This window comes from Taeniopygia guttata, chromosome 7, assembly GCF_048771995.1.
Source record: "Taeniopygia guttata chromosome 7, bTaeGut7.mat, whole genome shotgun sequence".
Taxonomy (NCBI): domain Eukaryota; kingdom Metazoa; phylum Chordata; class Aves; order Passeriformes; family Estrildidae; genus Taeniopygia; species Taeniopygia guttata.
This window is the reverse complement of record NC_133032.1, coordinates 4,977,463-4,995,372: the sequence shown is the minus strand read 5'-3', so window position 1 is coordinate 4,995,372 and position 17,910 is coordinate 4,977,463. Positions and strand designations below refer to the sequence as shown.

General features: G+C 47.6%; 1 protein-coding gene across 1 annotated transcript in view; it reads left to right on the top strand.

The window, feature by feature from the left end:
* The window catches only part of LOC100224677 (TGF-beta receptor type-2), a 30,685-nt gene that overhangs the window by 4,407 nt on the left and 8,368 nt on the right, over positions 1-17,910 (top strand). The window contains exons 2-3 of the mRNA XM_012574865.5: positions 14,532-14,682; positions 16,475-16,677. Of these exons, the coding sequence (XP_012430319.1) occupies positions 14,532-14,682; positions 16,475-16,677 (354 nt within the window). The remainder of the gene's footprint in view (positions 1-14,531; positions 14,683-16,474; positions 16,678-17,910) is intronic.

Below are 17,910 nucleotides of genomic sequence, written 5' to 3'. Positions count from 1 at the left end.
TGGCTTATTTTCAATTCACCTTTACACACCTCCAAATCTGATGCTACATTTTCAGTCCTTGGTGTGAATTAGATTAACTGAAGGTTAAGAAGAGTGGCAATGTACAGCTATGTGAGACTAATGAAAACTGCTATTTCCTCTCCCCTTGCACCTCCAACTTTGCTCAGACTTGAGACAGGCTAGTCATCGGTATAACCGGCCATCAGTAAAGCTTCACTCTGTATTTTTGAGGAAAGAAATACTTCCTGAAATATTTGGTACAAACTGAAATTAAACCACACAATTTTTTAACAATAAAACCCCAACAACCAACACAGAAGTGATGTTTACTGGTATTTTACTGGTGTTATCACTATTTAAGTCCAGCCAGCTGCAATCATGATACTTGTTACTCCCATTAGAGACAGAGTTCTGCACAGATGTATCCCACATATTCACTGAATATGCAGAAAGCAAACACTGGCATTAAAAACAGGTGACTGGGGCCTTTTATTCTGAGAAAGAATTCCACTCTACTGCCTGTACTCCGCAGCTTTATATTGCTCTGTGATTTGCTCTGTCGAGTTTATTTCCTCAGGACATTGTTTTCCTCTCCCCTTAGTGATAACTCTTTGCAATAACATTTGCTTTCAGCCAGGCTCCACAGTGTTGCAACTTGCCATAAACTAATGAACTCTCCCATAGACTGTCATGTTTTCAAGGAAGTGCAACATCTGATATTTTTATTAAAAATAACAGTCCCACCAAGGAGACAAAATCAGCAGCTCCCACACACTCTGCTCTTTTCACATCCTGAGTTCAGTGCTGTGTGCCAAGTGAAAGCCTCGATCTAGAAGGAGCCTCCTTGCAGAAGGGAGATAACACCACTGATGGCTGCCTGCCCTATCAAACCTACATTATGTCCATGCTGGACCCCAACTGTGGGATAATATTTCCTTAGGGATCTTCAGGGGGAAGTGAAGGAGTGGCTGAAAGCTGTCTTGGCCCTGCTTGCATGCGTGTCCCTGAATTCAGAGTCAACTCTTATGATCCTGCCTCTGGAAATGATCTGTAGACACATCAGAGTCATATTTTTTCTTCTTCAGTTGGTTCATCTTTTTGTTACATCCCATGTAGGGTTGAAACACTGCTGCCAGCTTCTGGTAACCGTCAAAATTTTTGGAGAAGTGGGAGAGCCTTCTTATCGTGCAATCCCCTCTGCAGCCCATGCTCCTACCAATTATGAGGCTCCAAGACTTCAACTTTCATGGAGGTGTTGCACTGCAGTGTTTTCCTTCCCATTGATAAGCCAGGAACAAATGACAGCTGATTTATACTACAGAAAATTCATTGTGGCATGTGGGTCATTAATCTGTCCAGCTGTGACCACAGCCTGATAGGCTGTGCTGGACACAAGGCTATGGCCCATGTGGACTCTAGCAGCCCAAGGACATGCCTAAACCCAAGTGCTACCCTGGACTGCACAGGGTTATTTGGATTCAAGATTTATTTTTTTTTATGGACATTATCACTATTTGAGCTGAGTGATTTAAAGCAATCAGCCTGAGCATGCTGTAGCTGGGGGGCTGGTGTGCAGTTCCAGCTATAGTGGGGAGCTGAGGTTGGGTTCCAGCAGTGGCAGCTGCAGAGTGCCACTTTGCAGGGTCCTGTGCTCCAGTTCTACCTGTGCCTCTCTCAAAGTGACCACAACTCTCAAAGTAGTTGAAGCAGCATCACACTGGACACATTCCGCCTGCAGGAAGACCTCCCACCTTCCCACACTGTGGATGGAGATGTTCTCTTTAGCTCCATTTCAGTTACTGGACCCAAAACTCCGGTCTTTGTGGATAAGTAGATGTTCAAAGAAAGCTGTCCCCAGCAGCTTCCACCTTGGCTCCAGACTCAGTGCAGGTGAGGCATGAAGGTTTCTGGAGGAAATTCCAGACTGCCTTCACTCAGACTGCAAAGAGCTGTTGTCCCGCCCAATGGCAAGTGCTCTGGCCATGCCTCAAAGCTGGAGAGTCCAGATTTCCAGGACCATCACACACCCCCTAATGCATGCCCTGCACACAAAACAGCACAAATGTGCTTGTGCCAGCCATGGGAGCAAGCACAGCCATGGCAGCCAGCAAACAGGGCTGGTTTATTGCCGTGCTTTGGAGTCCAGGCAGGGCAGAGCCCTGAAGCAATCACCTGAGCTGACACCCGCTGATGTCTGGTATTGCCCCACTATCCTAATCTCATCTCTTCAGTTCCTGCAACATCCCTGTGAAGATGTTCCCTTTAGCAACAATATGCTTAATCTTTGCCTCTGGAAGGTCCAGAGACACCTGCTGGAGTTCCTGGCCACAAAGAGGGGCCTTTTCTTTCGATCAACAATGGAAGACCCTGGGATTTTGATACTGATCGATTCTTCCTTCAGCCATTCCAAACCAGAATGTTTAGCTGCATCCTGCATTGCAAGAGTTCACTGTGCACCCCATCAAAAGATGATGTTGCCAATGTGGATTCATACCGTGACCAGCAGGTGTGAAAATCCAGAGAAAAATTTCTTCACATTTCCTGCAAAATCAGGATGATTTATCCTCCTGAGCTATCGGGGGGAAAACTCAGGCCCCTTCCTGGAAATGGTTCTTGGGGGTGCCATGACTACAAGAGCTTCTGGTGCATTTACAATGAACACTGGTACAGATATTTCTTTTAAGAGATCCTTTGCTGCTTCCAGGTGGATTGTTAAATAAACTGCTGTCTATGCAGAATGAATGCCTGTGTCCCCCTCGAGTGTTTGACTGAGCAGGTTGCCAGTCAATGCAGCTGGAGCATGATGAGGAACATCTGTTTGATGTTGCTTGATAACACTTCCTGCCTTGGAGACTCTAAACACCAGCATCCAGCATGGAAGAAACTGAATCAGCTGCTGTATTGCGTAAAGCATTTTTTCAATGCTAGATCTATCCCAAAATTAGCCTCAACCAGTCCATGATAGCAAAGAAGACCCCCCTTCTTACAGTGGGAAGTGACACACAGACCCATAAGCTCAAGCAGTTGAATGAATCATCCTTCTTCAAATAGACCCAGGGTAAAAGCATCCACAGAAATAAGATCAATGGATCCCCTGGGATCTCAGTTCCTGACATGCCTTTAATATGTCTAAAGGCCCTCAGTGGAAGAAAATGTAGACATTCCCACCAGGGGCAGAAGCAATTAGCCTGGGGGTGAGGTCTCAGCAAACATTTGCTGCGGTTTTGTATATGTGTCCTGTGCTCACCTGTTTGTAGAACAGCATCATCACATCTGAGCCTTCCTTCACTCTTGCCAGGGCTATCAGCTCTGCAACAGGCTGTGGCTCGGGAGGCAGCTCTTGGGCAGAGGCACTGTTCAGCATATTCAGATTGTGGCATGTCTCAGGAGATGTCCAGAGGCAGGCTACTGAATTGAAAAGATAAGGCACTACTGCAAAATTATGAGATCGTGGAGCAGATGGGGAATAGAGAACATTCCCTGCTTTGTCGTTTCTTCCATGCTGCAAGAGCAGCTTTTCCCCCTGAACCTCATCTCCTCCATCTGCTGAGTCTCCCTGGAGCTGTGCTGCAGCTCTGCCCAGGGGCTGGGACTTGTGGGAACCTTCTCCTTCTTCTGCAAGAGGGATCTCTTGAGAGGCACTGCAAAGACACGCAAGCTCCTCTTATTTCTATGTGTGAAGAAAAAGCACTTCAGGCTTTGTCAACAGGACTCTCGGTTCTAATTCCTGAAAAAAATTCCTTTCCAACCCTGGTCCCTGTGCCCTCCTGCCACAGCTCTCTTCTGCTTTAAAAAATGGAAAATATTCTATTTGAATTCAACCCTACTGGACGGTATGTTTTAGTAAGTTATAACACAATCTCCTGAAAAGATGCTTTTCAACAGGTGAAGAAGGGCGTGAAAGAGAAGAAGATGCCATCTAGTTATGTGCTAAACAGTTTTAGCATCTGTAACCCAAGCTAGCCTCAAGTTCCCTCAGAGAGAACAAATTACTTAGTTACTGTTAGATCTGGCCTAAACGAGAGCAAAATTTGACTCTACATAATAATTTTAGCAGACATAAAGAACTGGCAGTGTTGGAACAAGTTGGTGACAGCACATGGATGGAGAGTTCACAGAACACCTCTGTCTTGGCAGCTTGTGACACAGTCCCTTGAAAACCCTTTTTCTCCTTGGGAATCAAAGTAATACAAATGCAAAAAATACAAACTGGTCAATCATAAGAAGTCCAACCAGAGATGAAGAGCAGCAGCTCCAGTCCAATGTCTCTTTGTGGGCTCATCAAAGGCCTTCTAGCAGATGGGATAGCAAATGTGTGCCAGGAATTTCAAACACTCCTCAGGAGGTTCATCTAAATCATCAGTAACCCATTTGCACTTAAAACAGAGCAAACCCTGGTGCCCAAATGTGACCCAGATAATGTTTCTGACGTGTTTACCTATTTGGATGGTATCTTTCAATTTCAATTCCATCTATTCACGGAAATCCAGGATTCATGCAGAGCCTGAAAAATACATAGAAAATTGAATTCCAGAGCATAATATGATGATAATAGTAAAAAAACACTGACTGCTGCACAGTAATTTTACTTGAATGGTAGGTTAACAGTAGGTTAGGCAGAGCAATGTCTGCTACTGACTTGCAGCTTACATGTTTTTGCTATTTGGTTGATTGCTGCTGCTTTTTCTGTGTAAAAGAGGGAACTTATGACTGCTGCATCTGAGAATGAGCTGCAGAAGCTGCAGTTAATTGGGATATAGGATAGACTGGTGATGCCTCTGCAGAAACAAGAGCAACAAAAATGATGGCAACAGCAGAGTGGATTTGGTTGACTGTTGCATTCTGCCATGCAGCTCTCAGTCCTAAAAGTGCTCTAAAATCCTCAGCAATTTCTGCAGAAATTGCAACAGGATGAACTCAAACCACCCATGTGTGGCCATGCAGTGACTCCTGCTCCCCAGCAGTGTGGGAGGTGGGAGAATGGACTTATTTTTAAGACTAAGACTTTAGTCAAAACCAAATCACTGCAAAGTGCTCTTCAAAGGGCTGAAATCTCGAGCACTCTGAAAACATGGCATGCAATCCCCAATCATTAGAAGGCAACTTCCACTGGGCATGTGCCAGCTCAGCCGTCTGCAAGCCCCACTGGCAGCCCACTCACCCCAGGCCGTGATGTGCTGATAGTGCATTGCCTCACCCTGCAAGGCACAGATAAGCAGAGGTGCTGGCAGAACTGCTGAAATTACTTATGAACTGCTGAAACTCAGCATTTCCCCACCTCCTCAGACCCTGAATAAGTTGCTTTGCTTTCCATCTGACAAAGAAGAATGGCACATTCCCCTCACATGCTGTCTGGGCTGGTGGGAGGTGCTGTGGCAGTGGGGCCATGCTGTGATGCTGGTGATGGTTCACCACACTGTATCCATGGTTTTCTCTTGGGCTGACCCCTGGCTGTGGGGTTTTTTCCTTCCCAGGCACTTCAGGCTGTGCTGCTGGCTTGGCTTGCTCTCTCTAGGGTTTTCCAATACAACAGGGTGGAAAGGACAGCAGAATATAGTAACAAGAAAGAAATGGAGACATAGGTGCAATGAAAGGAACTTGTTGTCAAACAAGGTTTCACCTTCAGACACAGGATGGCTGCAAAACTTGGTTTGTGTCATAGTTCCCCTCATCTGACATTCATAGCCCAATGGCTGACAAATGCCTAAAGGGATGAGTACAGGTATTACCAGGCAAACTCACACCTGCTTTTGTCTGCCAGGGAAGCTTTGCCTGGCCTGGTCATGGCTGTGGAGGTACTGACCATAATTACACAATATGCAGCAGGTAGGGAGTAAAAAAACCCCACTCTCAAGCTGCAGTCCTGGGCAATGTGAGGAATTCCTGTACTAACCTTCTGTTCTAATCCTCAACGCTCCTGTGAGCTGTCTTTTCAAGGAAGGATGCAAAGCATCCCTGCTCATCTCACAAAGGCATGAACTAGCTCCAGCAGAGGGGACAACCCCTAACTTTTGAGTTTTCTCCTTGTTTTAGGACAGCTTTCCTCATCCAGCAAGTCAGGACAGGGATAGGTGCAGTGGTGACACCCACATGGAGCTGTGAGCTTGCCCACCAGCACTGCCCTCAGGGCTGTCCCATCCTGCCCCTTCACCACCCTCATCTGTCCCTGGATCACAGCTGGTGCCACCTTTATGTTCAAATTCCAGCCCAGCAATTGGCAAATGATGTTACATGGTCCATGAGCCCAACCAGGTCTAATACAGCATCTCAGCTTAATTGGACTTAGTTTCTTGCCAAGGTGAAGCAGGTGCTTGGCTGCCTCAGGGACTGACTGAAAAAAAATGCAAATAATATGCAACCAGGTAAGCCCCAACCACCAACTTTACTGATATTTCAGTGAAGTGTGTCAGTGAAGACACAGAAATACACACATCATTTTCAGACATTGCTGAAAGTTTCAAAGACACTGAGAAAAACAAATGAAATAGTGCAAAGCCACTACTGTTTTATCCCTTCCACGTTCACCCATCCTCAGCTCAACATCTCTGGATGCAAACTGGTGTTAATGGGAAAAATATTGTCCATGACACCAGAAAGCAAGTGGTCCTGAAAGAGCTTGAGTTCAGAGTCTAATGGGGATATAGTTTTTGCCTCACCTGATATTTGCAGTCCTTCCAAAGCTCAGCAAGGGCAGAACATCTTCCTGCCATGTTGGGCTGGGTCCTGCTGGGCTTCAGGACCTCAGGACTGCAGGGTTGGCTTGCCTGATTTTTCAAACTTTAATGCCAAACTTCCTTTGGGGAGCAACTTTCACATTTTGAGTTCCTCAGCTGAAAGACAAAAATTAGGCAAGTGTTACACATTTCAAGGCACAGCAGAAATCAACAAATTTGCTTAAAAATATTTAAGTAAAATAAACTTCATCTTAATAATTTTTCCTCATAACACACCATCATATTCTATGTGCAATTTTTCCATAACTCTTTTCTAATGGGTTGCAGGAGAGCTTGGATGCAAATTAACCATGAGGAGATGGGAAAGATCCTCCAGGAATTGCACTGCATGTGGAAATGAATTTCAATTTAGCCACTTCAGAGCAATTTTTTTGTTTACTTTCCACTGACATGAAATCAGCCACGATTGCATCGCATGCGGGATTGGTTAGCCAGTTACATAATGCTTAATAAATCCAAGAGAAATAATATAAAACACATCACCCAGTCTGGGAAGAGGAACAGTAACTCAGTCAGTGTCACCAACCTGCCCGGGCCAGGCATCAGTGAAGCATCTGATCCAATGCTGGGGGGATGCAGGGTTGTGCTGGCGCATGATAAATTTGATTAGGAAAAATGCTTGTGGAGTGTGTGGAGGCCTTGAAGACAGACAGATTGTGTGTGATGGTGAGGGTCTATCAGGAGAGCTGCCACCCCCGTGGGGAGGGCAGCTCACCCCGTCCTGCGGGGCAAGCGCTGCTCGCACGCCCGGCTCCAGCTGGATCTGCTGCTGTGTAAGGTATTACCTCACCCAGTCACGTTCCTCCCAGTACTTCGTAAAATCATAACGGCCCTGTAAACAAAAAGAGCAAGATTAGGTGATTAATTATTTATCACAGATGATTTCTGCAGTGGCGTGTGGAGGGGAGAAAACATTTCACTGGCGGTCCCCGGGAAGTGGGAAGGAAGGGAGGTGACCCAGGACTGCCAGGTTAAACACAAAACGGTAGTGATGATTTAATCCCAAAAAATCTGGGGGGTGTAGGAAGACTGAAGATACCTCTGGCCTTGCAGTGCCAGCACTCTGGCTCTCCCAGGAAAGCTGTCCAGCTCTTGAGTGTATTGTTCCAGGCACACACTACTGCTCTGCCTGGAGCAGATCTTGGCCTCCTTTCCCACATTTCTCTGCCTGCTCTGCTTCCCCGCTTTGCTTCTAGTCCCAGAGGAGACCTGCTGATGCCTTCACCCAGTCTGTGGCTAACTTCCAACCGAGGAAAAGCTAGGGATGAAGGGGTTAATTACTACAGGCGCAGCACAAGCCAAGTCTGTAAGTGACTCCCTATTGCTATTTCAAAAAGAGGCTGCCTGGAAAGGGAAAGGAAAAAAAAAAAGAGAGGTTTACTTTACAACCATCATTATTTCATCTGGAGAGTTTATACAATGGAAAATAAAAGCCAGGGTACGCGAAGTCAAATAATTTCTGTTTCATTAATGGTATGGAAATCGTTTTGTTTTTATAGAGTTAAAACAAATGTGAACTTGATGTGTGTGTGTGTGTGTGTGTGTGTGTGTGTGTGAGAGAGCATGCAACTCCCTTCTTTGCAAAGGGCATAGCAGTGAAATCCAGAAATAAAAAATGACTCAGAGGCTGTAGGACCTATGAGTCAGTTGAGCTGTTGTTGTTTTTAAACACAAGCGAGACCACAATACGGCAAATAATTGCCCCTGCAGCCCCCTGCAGCTCCCCCGCTGGCCCAGGCTGCCCCCTGCCAGCCCCCAGCGCTGGACACCGACCGACCTGGCATCCCCACCCCCAGGGACACAAACGGCTGGAGCAGGGCTTGTCCCAGCAGGGGCAGCTTTGGGGGACAGAAAGTGGAATCTGAGAAAGAAACTTGAGATCCGGTCAGAGTGGATGGAGGAGACAAGTGGCCCCGAGGAGTGCAGGGCCATGCACACTCCCCTGTCCTCACCCAGACATCAACTGACCAAAATCAAAGAGAAACTGCTCTGGTTAAACTTTCCCTGCCAAAGGCCAGGCATCTCCTCACTAGCCCCTGGCATTCCAGCTTGTCTGGATGCTGCTGGCTTTGTTGGGGCACAACCCTGGGTACCTCAGTACAAAACATCCCCACGCCCCAAAAGCAGAGCCACTGTGCTGATACACAGAAATCTTGTGAAAGGCACACGAGAAATACCGGAGATTACCAAAGCAGGAGGATGGACACAATCTGCAGAGCTTGTCCCTCCCCTGGGTGAAGTTAGATCATGATGTAATTTAAGCATCTGAACGAGACTGGAGAAGCCTGCTGTTATGATCCATACCCAATTTACTTTGTAATAGGACTAAGCAGTATTTGCTAAACACTGAATTTAAAGGGATATTTTCACAAAGGAAAAATAAATGGTAGAATAAGTCAGTTACCAGCCTGTTTGAAGAAGGTCCAAGCAAACCAGAAAGGCATAGTGCATGTCCCCCTGGCACTGGAAGAACTGGTGTCTGACACAATCAAAATCAATCCTTTTTTATGCACCAGGAAACATTTCTGGCTCGTTCCTTGCTCCATGCTGTACTCTGCCAAATGCAGTATTTATTATGCAGGACGATGTGGGACCACATACCTGAGGGTGGAGCCTGGGTTGGTCCCCTGATCCGAATGCAGCACTGATGGATTTCCTGGGAGAGCCAGTGGCTTGTGCCTTGCAGAGGCAAAAACTGGGATATTAAGATTTTCCAGCTCCATTTGGCTGCTCGACCGCTCCTACAAAGATAATGATAGAGTGTAAAACACATGGATGGAAAAGAGCAGCCTGACATAAAAAACCTCTTTGGTTCAGCAGCTGAAAGCAGCACCAGACCCCACCACTGGAGAACAGGAGTCAGCTGGAGGAAACCGAGCTGCATCCAAAATAGAAGTACAACACTTTGAGGTCTGGTTCTGGGGAGATTCTGCAGCAGAGCAGGATGCTGCAACAAGATCAGGCAAGACAGCAAGAAATCCACAAGAAATCTGGGATCACTGTTACACAGGTCATGCTGAACAACTTCCATGGGAGCTTCTGACCCTGCACAGAATCTCCTGGAAATCAGGGCATCGGAATTACCCGGATGCCCATCTGTGGCACTGGTTGTTGCATCATGGAAGAGGCAGCTCAGGAGTAACCTGGTGATGGGGAACACCTGGTGCTCTCACATGGGTCAGTGAGAGAGCAGAGCCCATCAATCCATGCTGTTGGATTAATCTTAAAAACAAAGTATTGCATATAAAAGGAAGGAATTTGTTTGTTCTCATAATAATTTTATGAGGATCTGTTATTGCACACTTGTCTCATTAACCATGGATAAAAGCCTGAAGCAAAACCTAATCCTAAACTTGGCGGCAGACACAGGACTCACCACGAAGCCCAGGCTCACCCAGGTGGGAAAGCAAGTCCCAGTGCAGATTGTGTTTCCATCAGGGCACCTATCTGGGGCTTTCCAGGAAGAACAGGGCTTCAGGGTTGAGTTAGAGCTGCTCCCCAGTCCTGTGTTTAAGTGCATGCTCATTAGAGAAAGCAAAGAGCATCTCAGCTAATCTCCCTAGCCTTAGTCTCTCCCAGTGCAAAGCCTGGGGATTACAGGTGGACTGACTTGCATGGAAAAGATGATGCAGGGGCTCCCAGAGCCACCGCAGTAACAGCAAGCTGGGCAGCCCTCTGTGACTGCTGAAATAGTGTCAGCCCCATCCTGGGATGCTTGGAGATATGCAGAAAAGAGGGGATAGACCTCACTGTAGAACATTTGCAATCCAAAAATTTACAAATTTTCTTTGTCCTTGAGAAATACAAGCAATATAAGGACAGTTATCACTGCAAGAAAAATCATAATCTGAAGGTCCTATAATGGAGGCCCTGTGTAACAAAAGCCTTGGTCCCCTTCCACCTTGGGAAGGGAAGAGCAGGGAGCAGGGATAAGTGCCATAGCACCTCACTCCAAACATCTTCCCTTAAGCATGTTTAGCTGTCCAAAAGCACCATGCCAGGGAGAACACTTGAGAACTGAAAGTGTTCATTCTGCCCCTCAGTGAAAATGCATTTCCTGCCCTTGCTTGGGCTACGAGGCACTTTCTCCTTGCCTGTAACAAATGTGCTGTGCCTGCACCTCCAAGCACCCGCCGCTTGCTCCTTGGTGGTTCTTCCTCCTTGGGGACCACAGTGTGGGGAAAACTAGAGCCACAGTGAGGTGCTGGGTGACCCACCTGCTCTCTGGTGCTGCAGTGGTGGATAGTGGCTCACAAAATCCCCCTCCATGTTCTTACAGGTGCAGTCCCTGCTGGCAGAAAGCTCATCTGCTGTGGTTGGCTGCTTCTGTGACCGCACCGATGGGACTGGGGTGGAATTCTCTCAGAGAGCTGTTTCAATTATTCCTGTATGGGGAAGAGGGTGGGTTATTGACTACAGCAGTGGTGTTTCCATGGGCTTTGCAGGTGGCCAGGCAGAGGCTGTGGAAGCTCTGTGGGCAATGAGAGGCTGGCTGGCCTGACATGCAGGAAAAAATATCCCAGTGTCCTTGGGTGGTGGTATCACCCCTACTGCTATTGCAGGAGAGACACAGGCACTTCTGGCATCGTTTTTCCATTATTCTCTGACTTGAAAATCATCTCATATTCTCTCAGTAACCTCTCTGGAGTCCCAGTTATAGATACCAGAAGATTTGATCCTGCTTTTGTGCACAGGAGAACAAGCCTTCCTATTGATGGGAAGCCAAGCTTGCTGTGAGCCCACCTATCGGTGACTTCAAACCATCTTTCCAACTGTCATTCCACAATAACTTTGACTAACTGTACTATTTATTGGCTCACATCACATCCTTATGGCTTCAATTTATTTTTGGAAAACTCAACCCACATTTAATTAGTTTATAGTTTGTTCCAAGTTTTGCTTATCCAGCTTTTTTTTTTTTCCTAACTTGTTTTTTTTTGAAGTTTGTATTTTGATGTTTAGCATTTGCCTTGGCAACATCTGGAACCCGTTTATGGAAGTGTATTGTTACTTTTACTGCTTGTGCAGCTTTATTAAATCATCCAACTATTAATATTGAAAGTGTTCATCTGGGTCTAATCAGGGCCAAGATGAGTGATGTGGCAGTTAAATTGTACCTACGAGCTAATGGCTCAAGGACACAGTCCTGAAGAACCTTGCTTTGTGATCTTTTAGCTTCCTAGGACAAGAAGGAGGTGGGGGGGGAGAAAAAAGAGATGTCCCTGCTCTTTCTTGCAGAGCAGATAACAGAATCACAGCCTGAGTTAGTTTAGAACAATTTGTCTCCAAGGAATTTTGTCCAGTTACTGCTGTATTTCTGGCTCTTGTTTCCATATTTAACTCCTTCGTCTGTCCTGGCTTCCCCTCTGCACAGCACGGCCATGCCAAGACCCCCAGCACACGCACCAGTGCATTGCAGGCGGGTCTGACGTTCGGCTCTGAGATCTCAAGCAAACCCTTAGATATAAATAAGTAAATAACACATCTGCTGGGTATAAATAACTAAATAACAAACCTCATTCTGCACCAGCAACATCCACAACCTGGATTTGTCATTTTGTTACTCCTCTGCAGAGCCTCCAGGTGTGCCTGGGGTGATGGTGCTGAGCCAGTCCCGCACCAGCGTGCTGCCAGCACAGCACGAGCCGTGCCGAGGATGGGCTCAGCTGAAGGGGTGGAAGGGGAACTGTGGCACTGACACCACCGGAGCACAGGCCTGGGTGTGGTAGGGCTTGGGTTTGGGGTGAGAAACCAGTTTACCTTCAGCTCTCTGTTCCCTTGAAATTACCCAAATGGAGTGCGTAGGGCGCGGTGGCTGTTGCTGTAGGTTGAAGGCTGCACATAAATGCTGGGCTTGATTTCTGTTCCACACTCAAAATTCTCATCCTCCAGTGGAGTTTTGCCTCAGATTTTGCAAGCCCTGCTCTTGCAGAACAAGGCAGGGAGGTGGGGGTAGCTCATGCTGGCTGCAGGTGCTTCAAATCCCACTGAAGCCATGGTTTTGGTAGCTAACCCTCGAATGGATGTGGGTAACTGGATCTCTTGAGGTCACCCACAAAATCCCAGGGTGACCCAGCAGGGCCAGAGCAGCCTCATGGATGGGGAAGATGCTGAGCAAGAGGTTGTGGGCAACATCTTCACCTACCCTGCTCCCTGCTCCCCGAAACCTGGCACAACACAATCCCTGCTGAGCTGCATTTTAAGCCTGGCATGGGTCATTTAAGCCAAAATTTCCTCCTGCCAGCCTTCAGATGCAACAGGCTTTTCCTCTGCACCCAGGTTCTCCCCTCAGCATTAACCTTAGCCCTACGTACAAGGCCATAGAAGCTTGTAAATGGTTTATTTCTGTGTGGGAGCCTTCCAGCAGTTCTTTACGACTGTTGCAGGGAGGGGGGTCTGGGCTGGTGAGGGAAGCAGAGCAGGCATGTGGGATGCTGTCAGAGCAGGCTGCATGCCCTGGATTTGGGGAGCAGGGAAGTTGAATACCCCTTCTGCTGCTGAGACAGTGAAAAGCATCCATGGGCTCAGCTGTGAACACAGGCAGGTCACAGATGTTACCACCAAGAACACAGGAGTTCCTGCATGTCACTGACAGACCTGGGGTTGCCCATGGCTGTGCTGCATCAGAAGGACCCTGCTTGCAGGGGCTGATACTCCCCAAGCCATAGTCAGGAATTTTGCAATTTTTTTCTTCAGACTTACAGCTGGTGATGGAAAACTCTGTGAGGGCTGTGGCAGCACAGTGAGCTATGACTGCCCTTTCCATAGGGGTTGGGAGTACCAGCACTGATGGCAGCCAGAGAATCATGAAGCCCAAAGCTTCAAAAAATTACCTGCTGTAGTTCAGGTTTATACCTGAACACTTTGGAGTGCATATATTTAAGTTTAAAAAGAAAGCATAAATAAATATTTCTACATAAGCCACTCAGTGGCATTTTTTTTAAAGACATTTAGCAGCCTTAAGACAGGAAGTTTAAATTTAGCTGGGATTTATCCCTTAACCAAGCATAGTTCATGCACCCTTTCTATAAAAATAGAGATAATGCTATGCCTGTGAGATGCAGGCAGAGCAGCTCCCCACAGGCAGCAGTTATTCCTGCTGCTGCGGCAGATCTGAGGCTCAAGGGGCAGGAGAACATCTCATGCTGGGATGGAGCACAGTGGGCAGTGGAGCCCTGAAAGGAGCAGCCCCTGTTGCCCCAGAGCTGGGGAAGTCTTAGCCACAGATTCTTGGGGAGTAGGTAGCAAACAGGCTTCCCAGCGTGGCCTCATTGAATAGGAAGGGGAGGGCGAGGAGGCAGCAGGAGGGGTGGGAGCTGTCCCAGTCTGGCTGTACATCCCTCCCCAGCACCTCTCTTCCAGCTGAGAGGGGAATAAATGAAGTTTTGAGGCACAGAGCGACCCGGAGATGTCCCTTTTCGAACACCCAATGTACTCGGGATGAGGGGAAGTGCCAATTTGAGCCTGGGTGGTAGAGGAAGAAGTAAATTTCCCCTTGATGATAAATGGTGCGGGAAAAGCAGAGGGAAAATGTGATTCTCTGCGGTTTCCCAGGCTTTTGTCCGGCGGGACCTGCCCGCAGCATTCTCCCATCTCCTCGATGCTGTGGGATAACACAAAGCACAAATGACTGGGTAATGGAGAGCCAGACAAAGGCTTTTAAAAAATTGCATGGAGAAATGGTGCCAGTGGAGGCTCTTTCTCCCCTGGTTCTGTGAATCTCTGGGAATGGTGGTTGTTTTTCCTTGCTGAGGACGAGCACGGCCGCGCTCACCTGCAGCCCTCTCTGCTCCTCAGCCTGGGGTGCCAGCGCCCGGCGCAGCCTCAAGACCAACCTGTGCAAGTGGTGCGACTCCACCGCTCCGGCCTGCAAGGAGAAGCTGTGCTACAGCAACTGCAACCTCAACTCCTACTGCGAGGACCCCTACGAGATCTGCGTGGCAATATGGTAAGAGGAAATTCCCTCTCCAAGGGGAGACAGGGAGGAAGGGGTTCATGTGCACACCCCTGTGCTTGTGTTTTTGCCTATTGCAGTAATTCAGGACTTTCTCTTCCTCTTTCCTTGACTCCATTATAATTAAAATTACAATGCACAGAAAAAAAAAAAAAATTTGGTCTGCTCCATAATTAGTACCAGTTTATTTTCTGAATAGATTCAGCTTTTGAGTTGAAAGCGTGGCAAGTTTGCTGCAGAACCTATAAACTCCCACAAACCTCTGAATTAAGCTTTACAAGCTGAACTCAAGGGTTAACCAGCAACCTTGACCTCCAAACCTGTGATGTCCTCTTGCATTAGGCAGGTGAAACCTCAGTTTCAGGGGTGCAGCCAAGGTCAGTCCCCATCCAGCACATGGACATCTCAGCTGGCACCACACTGGGGTTAACCCACTGGGTTTAATCCACCTCTTTGCCACCCCCTGGAAAAAGTCCTTTTCTGCTCCTGCAAGGGGTGCCTGGACAGGAAACACAATATTGCATTTCAGGCCAAGCACACACTGCATGGTTTGGCCCGGAAGAGAGCCTCCCCCAGCTTTTTGGCCCCCATGAGCAAAACTAAAAAAGCATCCATTTTGGGTCTGCCCAGAGTGATTTTCCTCCACTTTCCCTTTTAATTTGGCTGCCAAAGTGAAAGCCAGCCAAGCACTTATCGCTAGGCTTTATCTCAACCTGCTAATTAGCATGAATGCTCTATGCCAGCTTTCAGTAGGAGTTTGCCACAACCTAATTGTTGCATTATGCACTTTTAAAAAGCAAACTCAACAAGAAACCCAAACAAACAAACAAGAAAATCCACCCCCTGCTCCAAATTCCCCTATGCGCACATGGAGAAGCCACCTTAAATTCTGGGTAGGCAATCTAGTGTATCGCTGGATTTTTCCCATCTACAGCTTACACGTATAGGAAAAAGCAAGGCCCCTGCAGCAGGAATTTCCATGCCAGGGAAGCAATCCCACTGCACTGGATGGAGCTGCACCTGGCATCATGTATCGGATGGGATGAGGCAGTCACACAGTCACAAATTCCCTGCCAGCCCCTCCTAGCACCTCCCTTCCCAATCTAAGATTCATCCAGAGAATTAGATCCCTGCAGGCAGGGCTCATCTCCAGGCCAGCCTTGCTGCTTGCTGCTCACTTGCAGAGGCATTTGTGGATCATCCAAACTTGTCCTGAATGGGTATCTCAGCCCAGCAGCAGCTTTGGCCTCACCCTCATGTCCTCCAGGGGCCCAGCCTTAGCAGAAGTGATCTCACCCTCCTAGGACTCTTCATCTGGGAGCTCCTCTGTCAAATTACCTGGCAACCACCAAAAAATGTGGAGCGTGCTGAAACTGGAGGACTTCACCAGGGAGAAGAGGATGAATTTAGGTTGTTTCCTTGGCTTTTATGTCTGACTTCCCAGCTGACCTCAAAGACATTGTGAAATCTCTCCATACCTTCATCCCCCCGCTTTGCGCCACCAGGTCAAAAGGCAGAGGCTGTTCCTGGAGAAGTAATGAATGGTTGCCATTTATTTTAATGCACCCAGGAGTAGCTGCAATGCTGTAGGCTGTGCAGGGCCAGTCATCCCCATCACTGGTCCTATAAGTATGTGTAGGTAGAATTATACCACAGCCATTGCAAATAGCCATTCCCTACACAGCTTGAAAGAAATGATCTTAGAACCGGGTTTAAGGTGACGCACAGGTGACACAAGGGCCAAGCTGCCAGGCTAAAACTGTGTCGGTTCATTTGCCACATGCAGGAGACAGGACAACGAGAGCATCAGGATCAGCACGCTCTGCCACAACCCCCACCACCCCATCGAAAACCTCATGGTCCCCAACTACAACACCTCCCGCTGCATCATGAGCCACCAGCCCAGCGAGGATGGCATCATCTACATCTGTGGCTGTGTGGATGAGCAGGAGTGCAACGACAAACTCATCTTTGAAAACCACACCAATGGTGAGCGCTTTTGTTGAAGTTATTTATGGGGGTGCAGTACCAGCACCAATGCCAAATCCCTTGTATTTCCTGAGGAGTAGGAGATGCAATGGCAGAAGAGGCTCTTTTTCCATCTTCTTTGACCTCCCCATATCAAAGCCAGTTAAAATCTCTACCCTGTCACTGAGCCCAGCATTTTGTCTGTGGCCAAAGCACTCCTCACAGCAATACCTCCAGCCTTTTTCTGGAAACATCAGGTGATGGAAAATACACCATATCTTTCAATGGGCCGTGCTTTCAGCACAAGTTGAATCAACTGGGAAACCCAGTGGCTGGTGTAACGTAGCATGAGTCAAAAGCTCTGAAAGCTTTAAATAAATTGAGTTGGAGCAAATCCTGTCCCAGAACACACCCACAGGAACTGTTGGCATCCCCCACAGCTGTAACCCGAAGAGGTGGAGATGCTGGGGTGCAGGGCTGGGCACACAGGAATGCCTCCCCTGCTGCTCTCCTGGGAATTCCTGCAGCAGTGTTTCTCCCGGGAAGGGACAGCTGGAGACACCTGGGCACTGAGCACACACGTGAGCGTGGCATGGCACGCTGCTGCACATGGCTGGAGATCCAACAGGAGCTGTAAATCCACAGGAGGGAAAACTAAGAGGCAGCTCACTTCTGTACATCAGGAGGGTCGTATATTTTGGAAATATTTCCAACCAGAGCCTTTGGGGGCTTGTCTAAACCTCCCTAACTCCAAGTGGACCAGGTTTATCCAAGTGTCCATCAAGAATCTGACCTGTAACAAAAGCAAAATGAAACACCTCAAATTTTCCATAATCACAGAACAAGGAGATGCTGAAAATGAGCCTAAACAGAACCTGCAAGCCAGTGGCATAGCTTCTCCTGCAACATAAGGAAAAAGGAAAAACATCACATGAAATGCAAATTCTCTGAACAAACAAGCCACTTTAATGGAAGCAAATGTTGTTAAATTTGGTGGTTCTTTGCTGCTTCCCCAGCCAAACATAACAGGTACACATACTTCTAGGGAGAGATAGTCAAATCCCAAAGCTGCTGCCGGGATATGCAATTTCACACAAAAATGACAACTGGCTCATTGGAAATGCCACCCCCAGCAAAGGCTCCATATCCAGCCTCCTCCTGTCAGCCAGCGTGGAAACTACTGGAAATCAGAGTAAGACCAGTGCAGGTCTTTAACAACTCCCTCCTCTTAGACAGGGGCCAGCCTAGGCAAAT